The sequence below is a fragment of the Poecilia mexicana genome, unplaced genomic scaffold (genome assembly GCF_051168715.1).
Source record: "Poecilia mexicana isolate PSO_F unplaced genomic scaffold, ASM5116871v1 scaffold_1, whole genome shotgun sequence".
In the NCBI taxonomy this organism is placed as follows: Eukaryota; Metazoa; Chordata; class Actinopteri; order Cyprinodontiformes; family Poeciliidae; genus Poecilia; species Poecilia mexicana.
In genome coordinates this window covers 1,353,665-1,377,137 of record NW_028263370.1, presented here as the reverse complement: position 1 = coordinate 1,377,137, position 23,473 = coordinate 1,353,665, and the positions used below count along the sequence as shown (strand labels likewise).

Genomic DNA, 23,473 nt, shown 5'->3' with positions numbered 1-23,473 from the left:
TACAAGAGCACACTGCTTTTACACATGCAGAAAGAGAAAAACAACCAAGAAACCATAGCAACAAACAATATATCCACGTATAATAACTACAAAAAGTTAATAATGTATTCAGTGGTAACTGCAGCCCAACATGGTGAATCTGAAAACACCTAAATCTCAACAGATTTAGATTTCATTACTATTACAGGGTTTCCTCTCCCCCAGAAAAGTTGCTAAGCCGAGGCGGTCCACCATGTTTTTGTATTAAAAAATGTTAAGTAGCCAGGAAAAGTAAAAATATTACTGGGTGCTACGGGAAAACACAACAAGTCTTAAAAACAACAAATCAAAAAATATAATTAAAATGAATATCAATTATTTGCATTTCTGCTTAATCCAAATTAAGCCAGTGGCTCCATCAGGCCCCCCAGGGCTTCAGGGGCCCCATAAATGATAATATTTTAACACAGACCACAGATACATGAATGTAACACTGGTTTATTGAGATGATCAATGCTGCTGAATTTGATTTAATGGTTTCAGCATGCATAAATTAAAATACTTTAAATTGTTTAACATTTAAATTTAAGATTTTAAGAAGCTGGCAAGTTTACTTTGTAAAAGTTCAAAGAACAATATTCATAGTTAGATTGTTTTGTTACCATAGCTACAATCTGATGCTGTGAGTTTAATGTTTGAGTTTGAGCTGTTTTTCACAAATACTAGTGAAATAGTAAACTGCAATTATAACTTATTGCATTTTAGGTTGGCCAATTAAACTACTCCCTTCTCCCAGATTAAATCCAACACAGAAGCTGTTAGAGGTGCTGATGATTTTAGCAACAAAAGGGGCCCCTAAGTCAAATTCTGCTGAAGGCCTCATACAACTTTGCACAGGCCCCTAATGATGAGTTAAGTATGCTGAACTGTGTGCAGAGATCCGCAACAAACAGGAGATTTAATTCAATGCTGCTAATGTGGCTTTAGTAGCTCTAAGATTTCGTGCCTGTTGAGTTTTTAATAAGCGTCACAGAAACTGTTTTGGTTGCTCAAGTTTGTGGGATGAGTTTTTCAGATCTCCGCATGGCCGCATGCATTAACTCTGGTTGACTAAGTGGACAAAGCATTTGATATGCTTTGGTGCATCGTGTAACTGGAAAAATAATATTAAAAAATAAATAAAATAATATAAAACCAGCATGAAGCGTGACTACTACGAGAAAGCAAAAAGGTCCTCACCGGGCTGAACCTGCATGACGAGGTTAACACTGGTTCATTAACCACTAACGCTCCGGCCAACCGGGATCACATGCATGAACTTTACAGGGAAGACAGAGCCACATGCTGGGCAGCGAGTTGAGATGTAAATGCAGCATAATTGTTTGTTCACAAAGATAAATCATTCTCACCGCTCCCTCAACGCGCACCTCTGAAAGCACCACTACAAGTTATTCTTGCGGTTCATATAGAGCTGCGCAACCAGAGCTAACGAGGTGGGTTTTAAACTCTCATCTTGATGTAGAGTTCACCAAAGAGACATGATTCCACACAGGGGGTTGATGTAAATATCCATACCGGTCAGCCTGGGTCCAGTTTGAGTGAAAGGAGGCGTGCGCCAAGGTAAACAAGAGATCAAGGAGCGGCAGCACGCGAGACAACGTGCAGAGGCGCCAGCTGTGTGATTGGTCGCTCTCCCGGCTTTAAATCTTTTAGGAATAAATTTGCTCTGCCAGTGAAATGCTCAGAGCAACAGAGGCGCTTGCAACCCAGATTAAATTTATTTAAAAAATAGGAATAATAATAATAATAATAAAAAAATAAAATTTTTTTGGATTATTAATTTTTCTAATAAAAACAAGCAACACTTAGCCTGGTGGGGGTGGCTAGTAAAGCATGGCAGACCGCCAGGCTTATAATACACTGGGGGAAACCCTGTGTTATTATTATTATTATTATGCATCATCATCATTATTACAGTTTTTAGTTATACAGCTTTACAAAAACCTCTGATCAATAAATCAGAAAATAAAGGTGACTTGGAATTAGCTATTATACCTGATAACAAGAATGGTGGTGGTTGGTTTGTGTTGGGTGGGGCTAAACACCACAGCGACCTCTCTGGTCTCCCAGGGCTGCAGCAGCAGACGGAGAACACCCTCTCCTGTTACATCTGCTGTGGGCTCACCTGCCTGAAAAGAGAAACAGCAAAATGGAAAAAATGCTGTCAGAAACTCCAATAAGAGGGGGAAAAAAAGCAAGATAGCTGAGTGCAGATGGTGACTTGAAAGTTCAGCTAAGAAAAATCAAATTAATCCCAAAACTATTTACATCAGTAAAAATGATTCAAGAGTTGTTTAAAGGGTTACCTTTGGAGGAGATGCCAGCAGAGAAAACTCTTCTGTGCTGATGTTCACAGTTTGGGAGCTGATATTAAACCTATCAATAAAACAAAAAGAATCTATTAGGATGCTCTGCTCCAATATAACAGTTCAAAACAATGCAAGCACATCATTTTATTAATTTACTATAAATACCAACCAAACTGTTTACCATTTGGTTAGAAGATCCAGAGCTTCACTGGGAGAAGGGTAAAGGGAAATGGTTTGAATCTCCACAGAAACCACTGAGGGCGAAGGATTCTTCAGCATGAATGTTTTAACCTGGACCAGAGAGGACAATATGAACCACAAGTTTATGGATAGAAAGGTATTTTTCAGTAAATAACCATGACACTTTGCTTACTTTGCTCTCATTGACAGGCGTAGCCCCAAAGTACAGAGGAGCAGATCCCTCAGAAAGAAACCTGGGCCACCTGAAGAGACATTGAATTAATTATGATGTGAATGATAAAGCTGAGAAATGGACAGAGATGGGCTGGTGTTGCAGCTCACCTGCAGGGTAGTTTGTCTTTGTAATTCTGTGTCCGAGAGCAGAGCTCTGCAGCCAGCTTGCTGTCTACAGCCCAGGAAGAGGTAAAAGAGTCTGGCTGAAGGGAGCGCTGCCACTCCTGACGACCTGGGAGACATCACCAAGAAAAACATAAACAAATTTTCATCAGGAAGCAACGTCTTACTTCACACACATGCTGGAAGGGGCTAAATTTCACCTGCTTCAGATAAGCGAAGAGAACATTGTCGTGCACACTCACGCTCGGCCTCAAACACCACCTCCTCCTGTTGGCATACACACCATTAATAGTCAGCTCCCATTTACTTCACACATTTCCCAACCAAGAAAGCAGCAGCCAGGAACACATCAGGTTTACCTTTGATGAAGTTGAATAAAAGTAGAAGGGAATGTGCAGGCTGATGCCGAGCCTGGTGTCCAGACTCAGGGTCAGCATGTAATTCAGAGGCAGAGTCCTGTTTAGCAGTTGGAGGGACAGGATGCGCCAGCAACCTGTGGAGACGCTCACTGGACTACTGAAGTTCACCACCTGACAGACAGGGGGCAGCAGATGCTACTGTTAGAAAAGACTCATGGGTTTGCTTGATAAATGGCAAAACATCTGGAATCAATCTTGTAAAAACATTAAGCAAAGCATCATTTCATTAAAATATGTGATTTGTTTCCTGTCACAAATGAGCTTTGTGGAACAAACTTCCAGAAAACTGTTCTGTTAATTTAAATCTAGACTAAAAACCCACTTGCTAGAGTTGCTTTTCAACCATAATAAATAAAACATTGACCAACACATATGATGTGTATTGATGATTTCAGCAATGACACTTGACAAAATGTAATGTCTGTTATTGGTTTTCACAACTGTTGACTCTATGATGTGTTTGTTTTTTATGTTTTCACATTATAAAGCATTTTGAACTGCTGTTGTTGCTGAGATGTGCTACACTACCTTCACCACGCCCTGCAGCATTTCCGACAGCGTGGCATTGACCACAGTGAAAGGCAGAGGGGAAGGGTTGGAGAACCACAGCTCCATCTGGTGGTGGTTGCTTTGTTTCACCTGAAACAAACTGAACAAATCCCCTACTGTCCATCTGCAACAAAGCACAAATTATACAACAGTTCTTATTAATAAAACCAAAACCCCCAATAAACGTCAATAAAGAGACAAATGTGGGACCTATGTGTGATGTGTAATCCTGGGAAGCTGGAGGTCGTCTTGTTCCCCATTATTTTTAAACTGATATGACTTATACACTTCTGTCCATGACCTGGAAATATACCTGGGACCAGACAGGAGGAAAACAGCTGATCAGCGTTAATGTTTGACTGAGAAATTGCTTCAAGGAAAGGAGACGACTCACCTCTGCATGTTAAGCTGGCCACCTGGGTGAAGTTCTTTGCCTCTGGTCTAAGAAGAACCTTGTTAAAGTTTAGGCTGGTCTCCACCTTTGACAACACCTGCATGTCCTGGAAACATGAAAACATCTCGTTACAGACATAATAGCACAATGATAAAACTAAACAATAAGAAATTCTCACCTTTATGTAGAGCTGTTTCCCTCCAGAATTCAACATATAAACTCCTATTTTTGCATCCCCTGTGTGAAAATATAACAATATTGTCCATCTTTACAGTATAATCCTAAAATGTTTGCAAACCAGATAATTAAATTTGTTTGTCATAACAGATAATTAAATACAATGTAAAGGCAATGAAATTATTATTGTGGGTTACAAACAGTGAATGTCAGTTTTGAAACTCAAAATTAGAAAAGCGGCTGCACACTTCAGAAAACAAATGCTTCAAATCTCATATGACTTTCATTCCGGTGAATTATTTAAAACTGAGCTAAAGAAGGAAGAGGTGGGGGGTCTCTTCCTTCGGTCTCTTCTATTCATTATGAAACTGGGAAAAATAAATAAATTTGGAACATCCCTCAGAACTGAACTAAAAGCTTCTCTTCTGCAACTTTGTGTGACTCATGCTTAGATTAATAAATGTTTTTGAAAAGCTGACTATAGACATCAACAAGCACCCACCAAATGCAGCTGGTCCAACAGTAGGAGTGACCATCAGGAACAAAATGTGCTCAATGACGTAGGGCTTGAGCTTGTCCAGTTCAGCGGGCCGGTCACCACAAGCAGACAGATTAATCTGGAGACTGAGACGCTCCTCTTTCTGGAGGCAGGACCCCTGGGACGAGAAAGGAAAGCCTTACCAGTCATGCACCAAATACAAGGAAATGGAATTATTTGGAGAGTGAGGAGAGATTTGAGAAGCTCTATGAAGTGTGTACTCATTCGAAGTCCACGTAAGGATTTGAGTGTGCAGGTTACCAGCTTGCAAAATTGTGAGAATTAGGACAGTACGTTTCTGCTCCCCAACTTAAACATTGCTATTTAGGCATATATACTTCTAAAAAGTACAGTTACAAAAAGTAAATAATTTGAAGTGTACACTATAGGTTTTTTTCTTTCCAAAATCATTGCAGGATATATTTGGCTGTACACTACCATCTTTCTGAGATGTTTGATGATTGTCAAAAAAAAAAATCATCAAAAATTATGTTGTACTAGAATTCAATTCAACAGTCTTAGGGTGTATTCAGACTGGATAGTCTGGTAGACTCGGTTCGATTGGGGACTAAAACTGCAACATTTGTTACATTTTCAGAACTTAACTTCGCATTCAAACTGCACTGTGTCAAACGACTAAAAAACTAACAAAAAAAAACCTGTCCCCCCTTCGCCTGTGGTGGTGCTGCACCAAGAACTACTGAAGGAATCGACACAAAACCTCTGAAGAAGGCCAGCGCAACTTCCTTCTTCACAAAAAGTAAACAAAAACAGAACAGTGTCAGATTTTAGTGGTTGTAGGATTTCTTCATTGATATACATTACTGGTTTGGACAAAGCCTGTTAGCCGCTAATGCTAGCGACCAGTGGTGGAGAAAGTACTCAAAAATGTATGAAAGTAAAAGTACAAATATATGACAAAAATGTATGAAAGTAAAAGTAAAAGTACCACATTAACATTTGTACTTAAGTAAAAGTAAAAAAGTACTGCAGGGTTTCCCCCAATGTATTATAGGCCTGGCGGCCCGCCATCCTTTGCTAGCGCCACCGCCAGGCTAAGCCTTTCTTGTTTATGTTTTTAAGACAATAATAATAATAATAATAATAATAATAATAATAATAATAATAATAATAATAATAATAATAAAAAACAAACAAAACATTTTTTTTCTTCTTTTATAAGCCGGATTGCAAGCGTCTCTGTTGCTCTGAACGCTTCACTGGTGGAGCAGATTTATTCCTAGAAGATATGTTTATAGAAGATAGGTTTATAGTTTCTGTACTTAAAACCGGACCAATCACACCGCTGTCGCCTTTGCCTTGTGCGCTGCAGTAGCTGGATTAAGTTTACCTCAGCGTGGATCCCGCACGCCTCCTTTCACTCAAACTGGACACAGGCTGACTTGTATGGATATTGACATCAACCCCCCTGTGAGGAATTATGATTCTTTCCAGAGTTTTTGATCAAGGTAGGACTTTAAACCACTCTGGTTAGCTCTGGTTGCGCAGCTCTACGTGAACTGCAGGAATAACTTGTAGTCGCTTTCAGAGGTGCGTTGAGTGAGTGGTGAGAATTATTTATATTTGTGAACAAAGAATGTTGTGCGGCTTTTCCACCTCAACACGCTGTCCAGCGCCCGGCTCTGCCTGCGCTGATAAAGTTTATCTATGTGTTCCCGGTTGGCTGGTGTATTAGTTAATGAACTAGTGCTAACCTGATCATGCAGGTTCAGCCTGGTGAGGAGCTTTCGCGCTCTCCTGTCTGTAAAGCATCACGCTGATTTTATATTATTATAGTATTATTTTTAGTATTATTTTTCCGGTTACACAATGCATCAAACCGTATCAAATGCTTTATCCACTTAGACAGTTAATGTTCGCAGCCGCGCAGAGATCTGAGAAACTCGTCCCATAAACCCGACCAACCAGAATAGTTTCTGTGACGCTTATTAAAAACTCAACCGACACAAAATGAAAGAGCTACTAAAGCCACTTTAGCAGCATTGAATTAAATCTCCCGTTTATTGCGCATCTCTGCGTAGTGCAGCAGATTACCTCATCATGCAGGGCCGGTCCAAAGCTGTATGAGGATTTGAGCAGAATTTGATTTAGGGGCCCCCTTGTTGCTAAAAACATCAACACCTCTAACAGATGTGTTGGATTTAATCTGAGAGAAGGGGAGTAGTTTAATTGGCCAACCTAAAAAGCAGTCAGTTATAATTGCAGTTAACTAAATTGTATTTGTGAACAAACAGAGCTCAAACTTAAAGATTAAACTCATAACATCAGATTGTAGCTAGGGTAACAAAACAAGCTAACTATGAATATTGTTCTTTGAACTTTTACAAAGTAAACTTGCCAGCTCCTTAAAATCTTAAATTTAAATGTTAAATAATTTAAAATATTTTAATTTATGTATGCTGAAATTGAATCAAATTTAGCAGCTTTGATCATCTCAATAAACAAAAGTTACATTCATGCATCTGTGGTCTATGTTAAAATATTAGCATTTATGGGGCCCCTGAAGCCCTGATGGAGCTGCTGACTTAATTTGGATTAATCAAAAATGCAAATAATTGATTTTAATTGTATATAATTAATTGTATATTTTGATTTGTTATTTTTAAGGCTATTTGTGGGTTTAAATAGTGTTTCAATGGCAATGTTTCCCGTAACGTATACAGGTCCTTCTAAAAAAAAATTAGCATATTGTGATAAAGTTCATTATTTTCCATAATGTAATGATAAAAATTAAACTGACACATATTTTAGTTTCATTGCACACCAAGTGAAATATTTCAGGTCTTTTATTGTTTTAATACTGATGATTTTGGCATAAAGCTCATGAAAATCCAAAATTCCTATCTCAAAAAATTAGCATCTCATGAAAAGGTTCTCTGAATGACAAATTAACCTCATCATCTGAATCAACAAAGTAACTCTAAACACCTGCAAAAGATTCCTGAGGCTTTTAAAAACTCCCAGCCTGGTTCATTACTCAAAACCGCAATCATGGGTAAGACTGCCGACCTGACTGCTGTCCAGAAGCCCATCACTGACGCCCTCAAGCAAGAGGGTAAGACACAGAAAGACATTTCTGAACGAATAGGCTGTTCCCAGAGTGCTGTATCAAGGCACCTCAGTCTGTGGGAAGGAAAAAGTGTGGCAGAAAACGCTGCACAACGAGAAGAGGTGACCGGACCCTGAGGAAGATTGTGGAGAAGGGCCGATTCCAGACCTTGGGGGACCTGCGGAAGCACTGGAATGAGTCTGGAGTAGAAACATCCAGAGCCACCGTGCACAGGCATGTGCAGGAAATGGGCTACAGGTGCCACATTCCCCAGGTCAAGCCACTTTTGAACCAGAAACAGCGGCAGAAGCTCCTGACCTGGGCTACAGAGAAGCAGCACTGGACTTTTGCTCAGTGGTCCAAACTACTTTTTCGGATGAAAGCAAATTTTGCATGTCATACGGAAATCAAGGTGCCAGAGTCTGGAGGAAGACTGGGGAGAAGGAAATGCCAAAATGCCAGAAGTCCAGTGTCAAGTACCCACAGTCAGTGATGGTCTGGGGTACCATGTCAGCTGCTGGTGTTGGTCCACTGTGTTTTAACAAGGGAAGGGTCAATGCAGCAGCTATCAGGAGATTTTGGAGCACTTCATGCTTCCGTCTGCTGAAAAGCTTTATGGAGATGAAGATTTTATTTTTCAGCACGACCTGGCACCTTCTCACAGTGCCAAAACCACTGGTAAGTGGTTTACTGACCATGGTATTACTGTGCTCAATTGGCCTGCCAACTCTCCTGATCTGAACCTCATAGAGAATCTGTGGGATATTGTGAAGAGAAAGTTGAGAGACGCAAGACCCAAAACTCTGGATGAGCTTAAGACCACTATCGAAGCATCCTGGGCTCCATAACACCTCAGCAGTGCTACAGGCTGATTCCCTCCATGCCACGCCGCATTGAAGCAGTCATTTCTGCAAAAGGATTCCCGACCAAGTATTGAGTGCATAACTGAACATAATTATTTGAAGGTTGATTTTTTTGGCATTAAAACACATTTCTTTTATTGGTCAGATGAAATATGCTAATTTTTTGAGATAGGAATTTTGGGTTTTCATGAGCTGTATGCCAAAAATCATCAGTATTAAAACAATACTGATTTTTTAAATACTGAAATATTTCACTTGGTGTGCAATGAATCTAAAATATGTGACAGTTTAATTTTTATCATTACTTTATGAAAAATAATGAACTTTATCACAATATGCAAATTTTTTGAGAAGGACCTGTAATTACCAAGTGATATTTTTAAATTTCCTGTCACCTTAACATCTTTTAATACAAAAACACGGTGGACCGCCGGTGGACCGCCTCGGAACCCCGACCACTGGGCTTAGCAAGTTGTCTTGGGGGGATGCCCTGATCATGGTACAACTGTGTTAGATTAGCAATAAAATTTCAAAACCAATACATTACAGGGTTTCCCGAAGTGTATTATAAAGCAGGCTAGGCATTGCTTGTTTTTGTTTTTATAAACAATAAAAATAATTTTTAAAATTACTTCTTTTTTTAACATAATCCCACTGCAAGTGTCTCTGCTGTGCTGATCATCTCACTGGCTGAGCAGAATGGTTCCTGATAGATGCATTGAACAGGACAAGAAGGCTGGACGATCTTGCTCCTTTTTTAAACTCTGTAGTTGTGGGTTTAAGTATTGTCAGCAATGTATTCCAGGAACATATAAATTACCTAGTAATATTTTTTACTTTTAATGTTTTTGTATTAACATTTTTTAACACAAAAACACAATGAACATCCTGGTGGACCGCCTCAGCGCCCCAACCACCAGAATTAACAAGTTTTCTGGGGGAAACCCTATGCTGGCTTTTACAAATACTTAAGTATTAAAAGTAAAAGTACTTGCTGAATGCATTACCTAATCTCTAATACAATATCATTAAGTGTATCTATCGTATTTAATTTTAATACATCAGAAATGTGCCATTTTAATGAACAGTGCCACAGATACAGCATGTTTTTATTGTGTTTACTCTATGTAACATAGTTTAGACTTAGATATGCGATTCTCTGCTCATAATTTCAGGGATGGAAACATCTAGTCTCCTGTCCAAACATAGCATAAACTTCTCTATTTTTGCCACTAGTGGCATTTATTTTGAAAGAAATCCAACAGAAAGGGGATGGAAAGGAGGTGGGTGGGGGAGGACATGCAACCAAGGAGCCATGTAGCACTGTTTTAGTCAAGGCCACCTAGCCCGAGACCAAGTCAAGACCTAGACCAGCACCCCGCGCTACGTGACGCCAAAAAATTATGTTTACCTATCAAAATTGCTTCTCAAATTGATCTGAAAGATTCACATTCCCATAAAACCACCTCGATATTAAATACTTAGAGCTGAAATAAATTTCACCAGTATCAATAAAAACTCTTCATTCTGTTTTGTTTTCATCTCTGTGCTACAATCCACAGAGGTCTCCTGCCATCCCTAAAAAAATAACGCCCTGGGTGGTTGCCCATATTGCCCATGTCAGAAACCACAACTGTCTGCACCATTAAACATAGCAATTAACGGTAAAGCACGTGCAACTATTAACACTGTCCAAGGTGCAATAAGCAAGAAGTAACCAAGCAGAAGGAGCACCGTGACTGTTCTCATCCTTCCTCCTGCTGCAATGTCTTCCACCATGACAGGTGATGAAAACAAAGAGCAATAAGCATGCTCTGTGTTCTTACGTGCTTGTTTTATTTATTTTGCCAATTAAATACACACACACACACATATATATACATATATATATATATATATATATATTAATGAAATAAAATAATAATAGCTACTGCAGTGTACGCAGAGCATCACAAGAACAAAGAACGGCTCTCAGTGAGACTTTAGTACTATAGGTCTTAGGAACGATCCGTCCAGAAGAATCGGATCGTTTCTGAATGTCATATCACTATATTGCAGACTTTGGTCACAGCGTTGTCCCATGTATGCGACACCTCAGTCAACACCTCCACACAATAATTCAGTGCATGAGTGACAACTTTTTTTCATCGTAGATGCAACATATGTGTCTCAGTCTGTACAGCTAGCTTTGCTAGCATCACGTCCACAGAGCTTACCTTTCTTTAAGCTTTCCTTCTAAGTGACGCTAAAAGTTGGATGAAGTCCCCACTGTCTGTGAAAGCGAAGCGCTGCTGATTTTACATGTCGCCATATCTTATGATTTATGTAGCGCTATTATATTACTGACGATTACACAGACATCTTCTCCCGCCCAGAGAAAACCACTGCACATTTCTTGGAGCTCTGCGTGCGAGCAAAGGGGGAGGCGATGGGTGGCAACAGACACGCATAAGCCACGTTATTGACCCTATTCCTGGGGGCTTACTGGGGAAACGCTTATGGGTGTTACTTCCGGCGGATAGCGGAAGTAGCATTATTTCATTGTAATTTGTAGGGTTTTTTGCTAAAATATATTCATGACAGAAGTTACATCTCTCTTCAGTTATAATACAATATTTAGTAAAATTTGTTTACAGACACCCCGTCTGCTATCAGAGAGCTGCTCAGTACAGATTATCATCATTGTGAGTTTAATCACAGGTAGCAACAGGAAAAAGATTGTTAAGTTTTGTAACGGAATGATTGTGAATTAGCAGCGCTGCTAACAGCTCGTTTCTCTGAAGAACTGACAGTAAAAAAGAAAAAACAGAGAAGATCTGAGATCTGTCATAGAGCTGAGTTTTGCCGACAGTATGAAACACCAGAACGACACAATATTAGCTTGGTGTGATGTGAATTTTATTTTTCGTTGAATATTTAAAAGTAATAAAGTTCATGATCTGAGTATTTATCTTTATGATTGGGCCTGGAAATTTTATTTATAAGACAAAATAAAATATCTGGATTTATTTAATCCATCAGAACCAGAACCTTGAGGTTCTCCGTTGCCGAGTATCGCTGCAAATTAGCAGAGAAATAACCGCAACTGCTCCGCTCCAGATCTTGCGCAACAGCTAAATCTCCCAACTGGACTAGAACCGAACTGAATCACACGTTAACCTATTATTGAGAGCAACTTGCCACAGGAAAGTGTCGTAAGATGCCCTTGTGGAGCTCGGGTAACTGTTGTGCTGTTCGTGACTGTACTCTAATAAACAGACCACATTAAGTTTGTGGCTACAGCAAGTTCAAGATAACCTACATCTGCATCTGAACCAACCGAGTGAGTGAAGTAGCTATGCTCGTGCGGGTAGCTACATATGCTAGTGCGACTTGAAGAAATGCGGCCATTTCTTCAAGTTGTCATCCCTCCCGGCAACAGAGCTTTGGAACTTACGTCACTGTGTGTGACGTTTACGTCTCGCGGAGTCGCTCATCACCATCTTTGTTGGCCACAGACCAAAACAAACTAGTCAGAACACCGGTGTTTTCATTGTGTTACCGACCGCAGTGAAGTTGTTTTCAAGTTGGATACTGGATATCCCATGCTCCACGGAGTAAGGGGCGTTCAGCTCGAGGTTGAAACACGTCTACTGCCTGCTGCTTTTGGGTCCACCACCACACCACATCATGACAAACCAGATGGGCTCCTGAAAGAGCCCATCTTTAAACATTTAATGTGTAATGAAACAATAAAGGTGACAAGTACATTTTATGAAATAGATCACACTTTAAGTAAATATTTGTTGTATTTAACATATTTCAGGTAAGTGAACATGTAATGTAATAGATCATGTCCTAGAATTTTATGTAATTAAACATTACAGGTAACAAATGTGATGATCATCTGAGGTAATACATTTTATGAACATTTTAAAAAATATATTTTTTAAATATAATTTTGGTTAAAAAATTAAAAAGGGGTCAAAATGGAATAAAAATACAGTGCAGACCAAAAGTTTGGACACACCTTTTTATTCAAAGAGTTTTCTTCATTGTCATGACTGTGAAAATTGTAAATTCGCACTGAAGGCATCAAAACTATGAATTAACACATGTGGAATTATATACTTAACAAAAATGTGTGAAACAACTGAAAATATGTCTTATATTCTAGGCTCTTCAAAGTAGCCAGCTTTTGCTTTGATTACTGCTTCGCACACTCTTGGCATTCTCTTGATGAGCTTCAAGAGGTAGTCACCTGAAATGGTCTTCCAACAGTCTTGAAGGAGTTCCCAGAGATGCTTAGCACTTATTGGCCCTTTTGCCTTCACTTTGCGGTCCAGCTCACCCCAAACCATCTCGATTGGGTTCAGGTCCGGTGACTGTGGAGGCCAGGTCATCTGGCGCAGCACCCAGTCACTCTCCTTCTTGGTCAAATAGCCCTTACACAGCCTGGAGGTGTGTTTGGGGTCACTGTCCTGTTGAAAAATAAATGATGGTCCAACTAAACGCAAACCAGATGGAATAGCATGCCGCTGCAAGATGCTGTGGTAGCCATGCTGGTTCAGTATGCCTCCAATTTTGAATATTTATTCAAAATTGGAGGCATGGGATTTTCCCAACAGTGTCACCAGCAAAGCACCCCCACACCATCACACCTCCTCCTCCATGCTTCACGGTGGGAACCAGGCATGTAGAGTCCATCCGTTCATTTTTTCTGCATCGCACACGGTGGTTGGAACCAAAGATCACAAATTTGGACTCATCAGATCAAAGCACAGATTTCCACTGGTCTAATGTCCATTCCTTGTGTTCTTTAGCCCAAACAAGTCTCTTCTGCTTGTTGCCTGTCCTTAGCAGTAGTTTCCTAGCAGCTATTCTACCATGAAGGCCTGATTCACAGTCTCCTCTTAACAGTTGTTGCAGAGATGTGTCTCTGTGTGGCATTGACCTGGTCTCTGATCTGAGCTGCTGTTAACCTGTGATTTCTGAGGCTGGTGACTCGGATGGATTTATCCTCCACAGCAGAGGTGACTCTTGGTCTTCCTTTCCTGGAGCGGTCCTCATGTGAGCCAGTTTCTTTGTAGCTGTTACATGCCTGCCAGGCTGTTTGTTTCTCTTTCCCCTCCCCCTTTGTCTCTTCACAGGTACTAGGGAAAGCTGGTGTCAATCTCCCCTGATTGATTCTCATCAACCATGGGCCAATCAGCATCCAGGGAGGCCTTATTTAAGCAGCCCAGCTGGGGAGAGCTGGGATCTGTCTTTGTTACTTGACGCATAACTTGTTCCTCTTTGTGTGAAGGTTTGTGGTGGGAGTAAGAGGGTGAGGTAAGTTTGGGGTACCCTGTACATTTCATCACGTAGGTGTTTTTTCTGTTAGATACACTAGGTAAGCAGGTGGGTGCCACCCATGTAAAGTTTTGGTGGAAACTTTTGTTAGATTAGATAGGCAGGGTTTTTGTTTTCTTTTGTTTCTTTAGCACAGTCGGTAGATAGGCCCTGTTTTGTTTTATTATTTTCTTTGATTTGGCACCACCTAACCGCCCCTTTCTCCCCCACAGTTTGTGTGAGCCTTCTGGGATTTTTGTCATCAATAAATCCCTTCTTTTTACAACATTCACTTGGACTCTGTCAAGTTTTTATGGTTGTCGTGTTACTCCCCTCCTCCTCACAAAGGGGGGGGCCGCAACACAAGTGGGGGCTCGTTCGGGATCTCACCATTTTCCCTGAGCTGTAGACATCCATAATAATTTGAGAGATCCTTGTGTCTGTTTAGAAATGAGCTTCAGCTTAGAGGATTTTGTACAGGCTCCTAGCCATGAACAGCTGGAACTGTGTCGTAAGGACGACTTGTTATGTCTGGCTGAGCATTTTGACATTTCAGTGAAAAAACACTTTTCAAAAGCTGAAATTAAGAACATTGTTGTTCAAAAGCTGGTTGAGATTAAAGTCCTGGTGGACCCAAGTAAAATGGATATAGATGTTTGTGATCCTTCTGTTGATTTAGGACTCCCTCCTTCGAAAGATGAAGGAGTTGCTGTAATGGCAACGCCACCAAGGGGGTTGGGAGAGCCACAGGTGCCCCCTGCGACTTTACCACGGTTTGATCCAGTGTCACCAGAACTCAGTGGCTCCAGTGGTAATGTCAGACTCAAGGTTCGGCTGGCTCGCCTACAGCTGGAGGCACAGGAGAGGGAGGTGGTAAGAAAAGCTGAGTTTGATTTCAAACTTGAAATGCGCAAGTTGGAAATTGAAGCTGAAAAAGAGATTAAGCTGAAACAGCTTGAGGTAGAAGCTATGAGGCTTTCACGTGGCAACTCGCCTCCTCGTTCATCTGTGTACTCTGATTCTCCACAGGTGGTGTCAGACAAAAACAAGTTTGATGTCAGCAAGAATATTGCTTTGGTGCCTGTGTTTAGGGAGTCAGAAGTGGACTCTTACTTCAATGCATTTGAGAGGATTGCTGTGGCACTGGAGTGGCCAAAGGAGATGTGGGCTGTTCTATTGCAGTGCAAGCTCATAGGTAAAGCACAGGAGGTTGTTTCATCACTGTCAACAGAGGAGGGCATGAAGTATGAGGTACTGAAAAAGTCAATCTTGCGTGCTTATGAACTTGTACCTGAAGCTTACAGGCAAAAATTCAGGAACCATAAGAGGTCTAGTGGCCAGACCTATGTGGAGTTTGCACGTGAGAAGGGACTACTTTTTGATAAATGGTGTGCTGCAAGTGAGGTTAAAGGTGACTTTGAATCCCTTCGCCAACTAATTCTGTTGGAAGACTTCAAGAACACATTGCCCGAGAGACTGGTGGTTTTCTTGAATGAGCAAAAGGTGGCCTCTTTATCTAAAGCAGCCATTGTCGCTGATGAGTTTATGTTGACACACAAGAATGTATTTGTGTCTGTACCTCGTGCAGATAAAGTTTTGAACATTCGTCAACAAAAACCTGACCCCACTCAGTCAGAAGCTGAGGCTAAGCAGCAATCTCTTTCTCCACGTGAGGTAAGGGAGTGCTTTTACTGTCATAAAAAAGGCCATGTTATTGCTGACTGCCTTTCATTAAAGAGCAAGGCTTTGGCAACACAGACAAAAGGTGTTGGGTTGCTTAAAAATGTGTCGCACTCCAGCAACCAAACTGCTAAAAATGAGAATGAACTAGATCCCTGTTTCATACCTTTTGTTACCCAGGGTCTTGTTTCTTTAACAGGGGATCCAAAGGATGGCCGACAAGTCAAAATCCTGAGGGACACAGGTGGTTCCCAGACAATCATTCGGGAGGGTATTTTATCTTTGCCCGTCATGTCATCTTGTCACTCCAAAGTGGTTGTTCAAGGTATTGGAATGACTTTTGTATCTGCACCACTGCATAATATCCACCTTAATTCATCTCTTGTGAGTGGTTTTTGCAGGGTTGCTGTTCTTCCCACCTTGCCCATAAAGGGGATTGATCTTATTCTAGGGAATGACTTGGCAGGTGGAAAAGTATTACCTGTGCCTGAGGTGTTGGACACACCTGACACAAGTGTGGTCTTTGAACCAATGCCTGACGTTTTCCCTGCTTGTGTGGTTACGCGGGCCCAGTCAAAGAAATACAGTCTTGATTTGTCTGACTCTTTTCTTGCTACAGAGCAGACTCAATCAGCTGGATCAGAGACTGAACTCAACAAATCTAAAAATGTATTTCCTCTTCCAGGTCCAGAGATGATGAAATTACCAGCTTCCAGGGAGGAATTCATTGCTGCTCAAAAACAGGACACGACTCTGTTGAAATGTCATTCTTCTGTTCTTACCCAGGAGGAAGCCCAGGGGAAGAAGGTGGCATATATGGTTGATGATGGTCTCCTGTTGCGACGCTGGGCTGGTGAAAACTTGGAAGACTGGAGTACCATTAATCAGGTGGTTGTGCCAACAAGGTACCGCATGCAGGTGCTAGCATTAGCACACGATCACCCACTGTCGGGGCATCTGGGTATAAATAAAACTTATAACAAAGTTCTCAACCACTTCTTTTGGCCAGGTCTCAAATCTGATGTTTCACTTTATTGTCGTACTTGCCATGTCTGCCAAGTTTCAGGCAAGCCAAACCAGGTTATACCTCCTGCTCCTTTGTCCCCAATTCCAGTTGTGGGTGAACCATTTGGAAGGGTGATTGTAGATTGTGTGGGGCCTTTGCCAAAGTCTAGAAGTGGAAACCAGTTCATCTTGACTATAATGTGTGCTTCCACCAGGTTTCCTGAAGCCGTGCCCCTGCGGAGGATCACAGCTCCCATGATTACCAAAGCTCTGGTAAAGTTCTTCTCAGTGTTTGGTCTTCCCAAAGTTGTCCAAACAGACCAGGGCACAAACTTTAAGTCTAGAACCTTTGCCCAGGCACTAAAACAGTTGGGTGTAGAGCATGTCACCTCGAGCTCTTACCATCCTGAAAGCCAAGGTGCACTTGAAAGGTTTCACCAGACATTAAAAGCGATGCTGAGAAAATACTGTATGGATACAGAGAAGGACTGGGATGAAGGTATCCCATTTCTATTGTTTGCTGTGCGTGGAACAGTGCAGGACACTTTAGGTTGTAGTCCTGCTGGACTTGTGTTTGGACATGAGGTTAGGGGACCTTTAAATGTCCTTAAAGACCAACTAATCTCACTCTCTCGCTCTGTAAAGAGCATTCCAGAGTATGTTTCAAAGATGAGAGAGCGCCTTCAGGCAGCTTGCGCTCTTGCGCAGAAAGCCTTGGCTTCAAAGCAGGTCAAAATGAAGCAACATTATGACAGGAAAGCAGTCACTCGTGAGTTCAACCCTGGTGATAAGGTTTTGATCTTGCTGCCCATCCCTGGCTCTTCTCTGGAAACAAAGTTCTCTGGACCATATGTGGTAGAAAAGAAACTTAGTGAAACAAACTACATTGTTCAAACTCCTGATCGCCGCCGCAAGACCAGGCTTTGTCATGTCAATATGATAAAACTGTATCATTCAAGAGAGACCGACCAACCAACCCAGAATCGGGTTGAAGCCATTTCCCCTGTAACCTGTGTGTCAAAGTCAGCTGAGGAGGATATGGTAACACGCAAAGATCCTCCACAAGTTGCAAGGCTTAGTAATAGTGAAATACTGGCTAACCTGCCTGACTATTTGTCACATTTATCAGGTGACCAAGTGGAGGACATCACAAAACTCATATCAGACTTCCAATGTCTGTTTGGGGATGTTCCTACCAAGACTAATGTGGTGTCTCATGACATTGTTCTTTCCAATCCTGCACCTATAAAGCAGCGAGCATACCGTGTCAATGCCACAAAGAGGGAGGTCATAAAAAAAGAAGTGGAGTACCTTGTTAAAAATGGACTCGCCATTCAAAGTTGCAGCCCATGGAGTTCTCCATGTCTATTAGACATGAAGGCTGATGGAAGTCCAAGGTTCTGCACAGACTTTCGTAAGGTGAATGCTGTCACAGTCCTTGATGCACAACCGCTACCCCTCATTGAAGACTGTATTGATGAAATCGGACCAGCAAAATTTGTCACTAAACTTGACATGCTGAAAGGGTATTGGCAAGTACCTCTAACCAAACAGGCCTCTGATATCTCAGCTTTTGTTACACCAGACTGTTTTCTTCAGTACACAGTGATGCCTTTCGGGCTATGTAATGCACCGGCTACATTTCAAAGGCTTGTAAATAGAGTACTGGGAGATGTGCCAAACTGCCGGGTATATCTAGATGACATTGTGGTATATTCAAATAACTGGTCTACTCATCTTTCTGTTTTGCTTGAGGTCTTCAAACGTCTTTCAGCTGCCTCACTGACACTCAATCTGTCAAAGTGCGAGTTTGGTAAAGGTACCATTGTCTATCTGGGCCAACAGGTTGGTGGAGGAAAAGTGTGTCCTGTGGATGCAAAAGTCAAAGTAATTTCTGACTTTCCTGTTCCTTCAAGCAGGAGGGAGCTGCGTCGATCCCTGGGGATGGCAGGATTCTACCGTCGCTTTTGTAAAAACTTTTCTACGGTAGCTGCTCCTTTAACAACTTTGACCAGCCCTTCTACACCTTTTACTTGGTCTGATGAATGTCAGCATGCTTTTGAACATCTAAAAGGATTGCTCTCATGTTCTCCTGTTCTTTCCGCCCCAAATTTTAGTCTGCCATTTAAGCTGGACATAGATGCCAGTGCTGTTGGGGTAGGAGCTGTCCTTCTGCAGGAGGATGAAGACGGCATAGAGCATCCTGTAAGCTACTTCTCAAGGAAGTTTAATCTTCATCAAGGTAGATATTCTACCATTGAGAAGGAAGCGCTTGCACTACTCTTGGCATTACAGCATTTTGAAGCTTACCTTGGCTTGAGTGTGGAACCAGTCACTGTCTTCACAGACCATAACCCACTTGTCTTTCTTTCCAGGATGTACAATCAAAATCAAAGACTTATGCGGTGGGCTTTGATCATTCAGGAGTACAACCTGAAGATCTGCCACAAAAAGGGGTCTGAGAATGTATTGGCAGATGCTTTGTCATGTGCTTTTTGAGCTTGTTTTCTTTTACCTTGAGTATTCCAAACATTTATGTTTGGACTTATAAGGGTGGGGGTGTTACATGCCTGCCAGGCTGTTTGTTTCTCTTTCCCCTCCCCCTTTGTCTCTTCACAGGTACTAGGAAAAGCTGGTGTCAATCTCCCCTGATTGATTCTCATCAACCATGGGCCAATCAGCATCCAGGGAGGCCTTATTTAAGCAGCCCAGCTGGGGAGAGCTGGGATCTGTCTTTGTTACTTGACGCATAACTTGTTCCTCTTTGTGTGAAGGTTTGTGGTGGGAGTAAGAGGGTGAGGTAAGTTTGGGGTACCCTGTACATTTCATCACGTAGGTGTTTTTTCTGTTAGATACACTAGGTAAGCAGGTGGGTGCCACCCATGTAAAGTTTTGGTGGAAACTTTTGTTAGATTAGATAGGCAGGGTTTTTGTTTTCTTTTGTTTCTTTAGCACAGTCGGTAGATAGGCCCCGTTTTGTTTTATTATTTTCTTTGATTTGGCACCACCTAACCGCCCCTTTCTCCCCCACAGTTTGTGTGAGCCTTCTGGGATTTTTGTCATCAATAAATCCTTTCTTTTTACAACATTCACTTGGACTCTGTCAAGTTTTTATGGTTGTCGTGTTACTCCCCTCCTCCTCACAAAGGGGGGGGGGGGCCGTAACAGTAGCGCTTGATGGTTTTTGCGTCTGCACTTGGGGACACTTTCAAAGTTTTCCCAATTTTTCGGACTGACTGATCTTCATTTCGTAAAGTAATGATGGCCACTCATTTTTCTTTACTTAGCTGCTTTTGTCTTGCCATCATACAAATTCTGACAAGGCACACCTGTGAAGTGAAAACCATTTCAGGTGACTACCTCTTGAAGCTCATCAAGAGAAAGCAGTAATCACAGCAAAAGGTTGCTACTTTGAAGAAACTAGAATATAAGGCGTATTTTCAGTTGTTTTACACTTTTTTGTTTGGTACATATCCACATGTGTTAATTAATAGTTTTGATGCCTTCAGTGTGAATCTACAATTTTCACAGTCATGAACATGAAGAAAACTCTTTGAATGAAAAGGTGTGTCCAAACTTTTGGTCTTTACCGTATGCCCAATCTATATAGTTTCGTAGAATAATTTCATACAGATTTTGAGTTCATAGGTCACATGACCTAGAAGCTATTGAAAAAAAAAAAATTCTGACTACAGAAATAGCTAAAAAATATAAAAAGTGTTAAAATGTAATAAAGATGAGTGTGCCTCATCTATGCAGTCTAGTAGAACAATTCACACAGATTTTGAGTTAATGGGGCACACGATTTGGAAGTTACTGAAGAAAACATTTAATAAAATTATTTAAAATATTGAATATGACTTAAAATTTTAATAGAGGATAGTGTGTCTCGTGTAGTAGAATGAATTACCACTTTTTTGTATCAGTCACAAGACAAGGCATTTATTTACAGGAGTGTTTGGCTTGGAAATTGACGGTCCATACGTGAAGCTCCGAGCAATTGAGGAGGGAGCGGTAGAGAACATCTGGCTGAAATTAGCGTTCACAAATAGGATCAACCTTGAGCTAAACGTCCCTCTCTCTGCGGAGCGCAAATACCCAATGTATTTCATAAAATGTACTTGTAACCTTTATTGTTTAATTACACATTAAATCTTTAAAGATGGGCTCTTTCATCTGGTTTGTCATGATGTGGTGTGGCGGTGTACCCAAAAGCAGCAGGCAGTAGACGTGTGTCAACCTTGAGCTGAACGTCCCTTACTCCGCGGAGCACGGGATATCCAGTATCCAACTTGAAAATAACTTCACTGCAGTCGGTAACACAAAGAAAACACCGGTGTTCTGACTAGTTTGCTTTGTTCTGTGGTCAACAAAGATGGCGCCGAGCGACTACGCGAGACGTAAACGTCACACGCAGTGACATAGGTTCCAAAGCTCTGTTGCTTGGATTTTATGGTGCCACTTCAAGTCCCTGAACTTCACATTTTAACGGAAAAACAGGGCAATGCGACTTGGATGTAACAAGTAATGCGTCAGTTTTGTAGGAATGTAGTGAAAGTATAGATACTTACTGTAAAATGTAGTGGAGTAAAAGTAGAAAGTATCCATTATTAAATCTACTCAAGTAAAGTACGGATACATGAAAATTGTACTTATGTACAGTTACTTCCCACCAGTGCTAGCGACGTTCCTGCAGGCACCGTTACAACGCGGTGAGTCTGTCCATTAAACCAGGCTCTTCCAATGCGGGGTGAGCAGGAATCACAAAAATGATCGCAACGCCTTTATTTCTTACCCGATTTCTATAAACATGGCTTAAATTAAAGCTGAGGAAATTGCTGATGTTTGTAAGTATTCTCCCAGTTTGGTTTCTATCAAGATGCAAGAGAGGACTAAGCAAATTCCTCCATCCTATTTGATGATTATGTTCAAACAAATGAGGCAATCAGTCCCGTTTTTGTCATTTGTTAAAGGTTTAAAAATTACAGCAGCTGCACAGTGCCACAGCAATGGGATTTAAGCTGATAAACAGGTGAAACAACTTTAAACCATTTATATGCTGCTTTTCCTCGGTTTCTGTGTCGGCACGGAGACTCGTTGATATGACAACCAACACAACACTGAAGCACTTTGAATTGCCTTGTTACTGAAAATGTGCTATATAAATAAAATTATCTTACCTTACCTTACTTTAACATCTTCGTTAACCCGCAGAGCAGAGAGTAATATATGACCAGAATGTCCTGCACTGTGGCTAATTTCCTGCTTTTGGAACGGTCTCTAGGTAGGGTGCATTCAGACAGGTTTTCTACCGTTCCAAGAACTAGGTTTTCAGGTGGATCAGAGTTTGGTTTTTCAGTCCGTTTTGGAATTCAAATTTGCATTCAGACCTCCCCAAAAACTTGGAATTCCTAGACAAACGGATTAGAGTCTGATTCAGGACTCTAATTCTGGGTTGGTCTGAATATACCCTTAAAGACAACTCCTCCCGCTATGATTCAGCTAATTAAAGGTATGATTACATGTCAGCCGTTAATCTAAAAGGACTATATCTGACAAAGGTCTGCCGATCGATCATAATCGGCCGATTTTCGTGAAAAAGTGTATGATCGGTGATCGCCAATCACTGTTTCTTGTCGCCGATCACCAAAACCGATCATATTTATCTCACTTTGCAGCCTGCCTGTGCAGCTCATCTCCTCTTTCCTTCACACTGCGCAGGCGCACAGCAACAAATCCTATCGCGTGGAACTATAACACTCAGAGTGAATGGGGACGTTTGTGTGTTGCGGCAGATTACCTCGGGGTGAAGCACGTCAAAATGCACCAACACAACAAATCTAATATGGCATTTAAAAAATAAGCTCTTGACAGAGTTTGGCTACATCGAGGCTCACTCACTGCAGGAAAAAAAAGACATTCGAAGTGGCCAGACAGCAGGTAAACCAGCGCACAACTTCCAACTAATTTAAGTTTTCGAGCTGGTGGTGTAAGCTGGGTGCCGCTCAACCTCCACCCAGCAGTGAACTCTCACACTGAACGTCTGCTTAAGGCTGCAGAATGTGACTTAAAAAAAGATTTCAGATATATAATACTTTTACTGTCCAAGCATAAGACAGATAATCTCTGAAAAATAAAAAAATCGATCTCCTCTGCCTCTTCCTTGTGTTCTGCAGAATTACTCAGCTCAGTCAGAAACAACCAGTCAGAACCAGCATTAATTAGCTGGCCAGGCTCTCAGAAAGTTTTGATTTAGTAACTTAGGATTGTTTATTTTGATGGAACCTGTATTTGACTTTGAACGAATGTTTCCTTTTTTACCGACATAGGCAGTGTTATGAGATTTATTTCCCTCATATATATTTATGGTACTGAGAACATTATTGTTAAATATTACCATATTTTCTGGACTGTAGAGCGCACCTCACTATAAGCCCCACCCACAATGTTTAAAAAAACCCCAAAAAAAAACAACTGGAAAAGTACATATATAAGCCGCACCAGGATATAAGCTGCTGGTATCTCTGCCGCTCTCGGTTTTCCACAAGATAAATCTGCTATTAAGGACGCAGCCCTGCGTCTC

At 41.2% G+C, this 23,473-nt stretch overlaps 1 protein-coding gene across 3 annotated transcripts in view; it reads right to left on the bottom strand.

Moving 5' to 3' along the window:
- Nucleotides 1-23,473, bottom strand: part of tmem131l (transmembrane 131 like) — a 90,379-nt gene that overhangs the window by 24,516 nt on the left and 42,390 nt on the right. For all 3 annotated transcript variants that reach the window (XM_088009832.1, XM_088010148.1, XM_088010448.1), the window contains exons 9-20: nucleotides 4,927-5,080; nucleotides 4,426-4,484; nucleotides 4,248-4,353; nucleotides 4,064-4,166; nucleotides 3,833-3,977; nucleotides 3,245-3,415; nucleotides 3,086-3,152; nucleotides 2,871-2,994; nucleotides 2,722-2,791; nucleotides 2,530-2,639; nucleotides 2,346-2,415; nucleotides 2,035-2,168 (exon numbers count right to left, since the gene is read on the bottom strand). In XM_088009832.1, coding sequence (XP_087865958.1) covers nucleotides 2,035-2,168; nucleotides 2,346-2,415; nucleotides 2,530-2,639; nucleotides 2,722-2,791; nucleotides 2,871-2,994; nucleotides 3,086-3,152; nucleotides 3,245-3,415; nucleotides 3,833-3,977; nucleotides 4,064-4,166; nucleotides 4,248-4,353; nucleotides 4,426-4,484; nucleotides 4,927-5,080 — 1,313 coding nt within the window. The remainder of the gene's footprint in view (nucleotides 1-2,034; nucleotides 2,169-2,345; nucleotides 2,416-2,529; nucleotides 2,640-2,721; nucleotides 2,792-2,870; nucleotides 2,995-3,085; nucleotides 3,153-3,244; nucleotides 3,416-3,832; nucleotides 3,978-4,063; nucleotides 4,167-4,247; nucleotides 4,354-4,425; nucleotides 4,485-4,926; nucleotides 5,081-23,473) is intronic.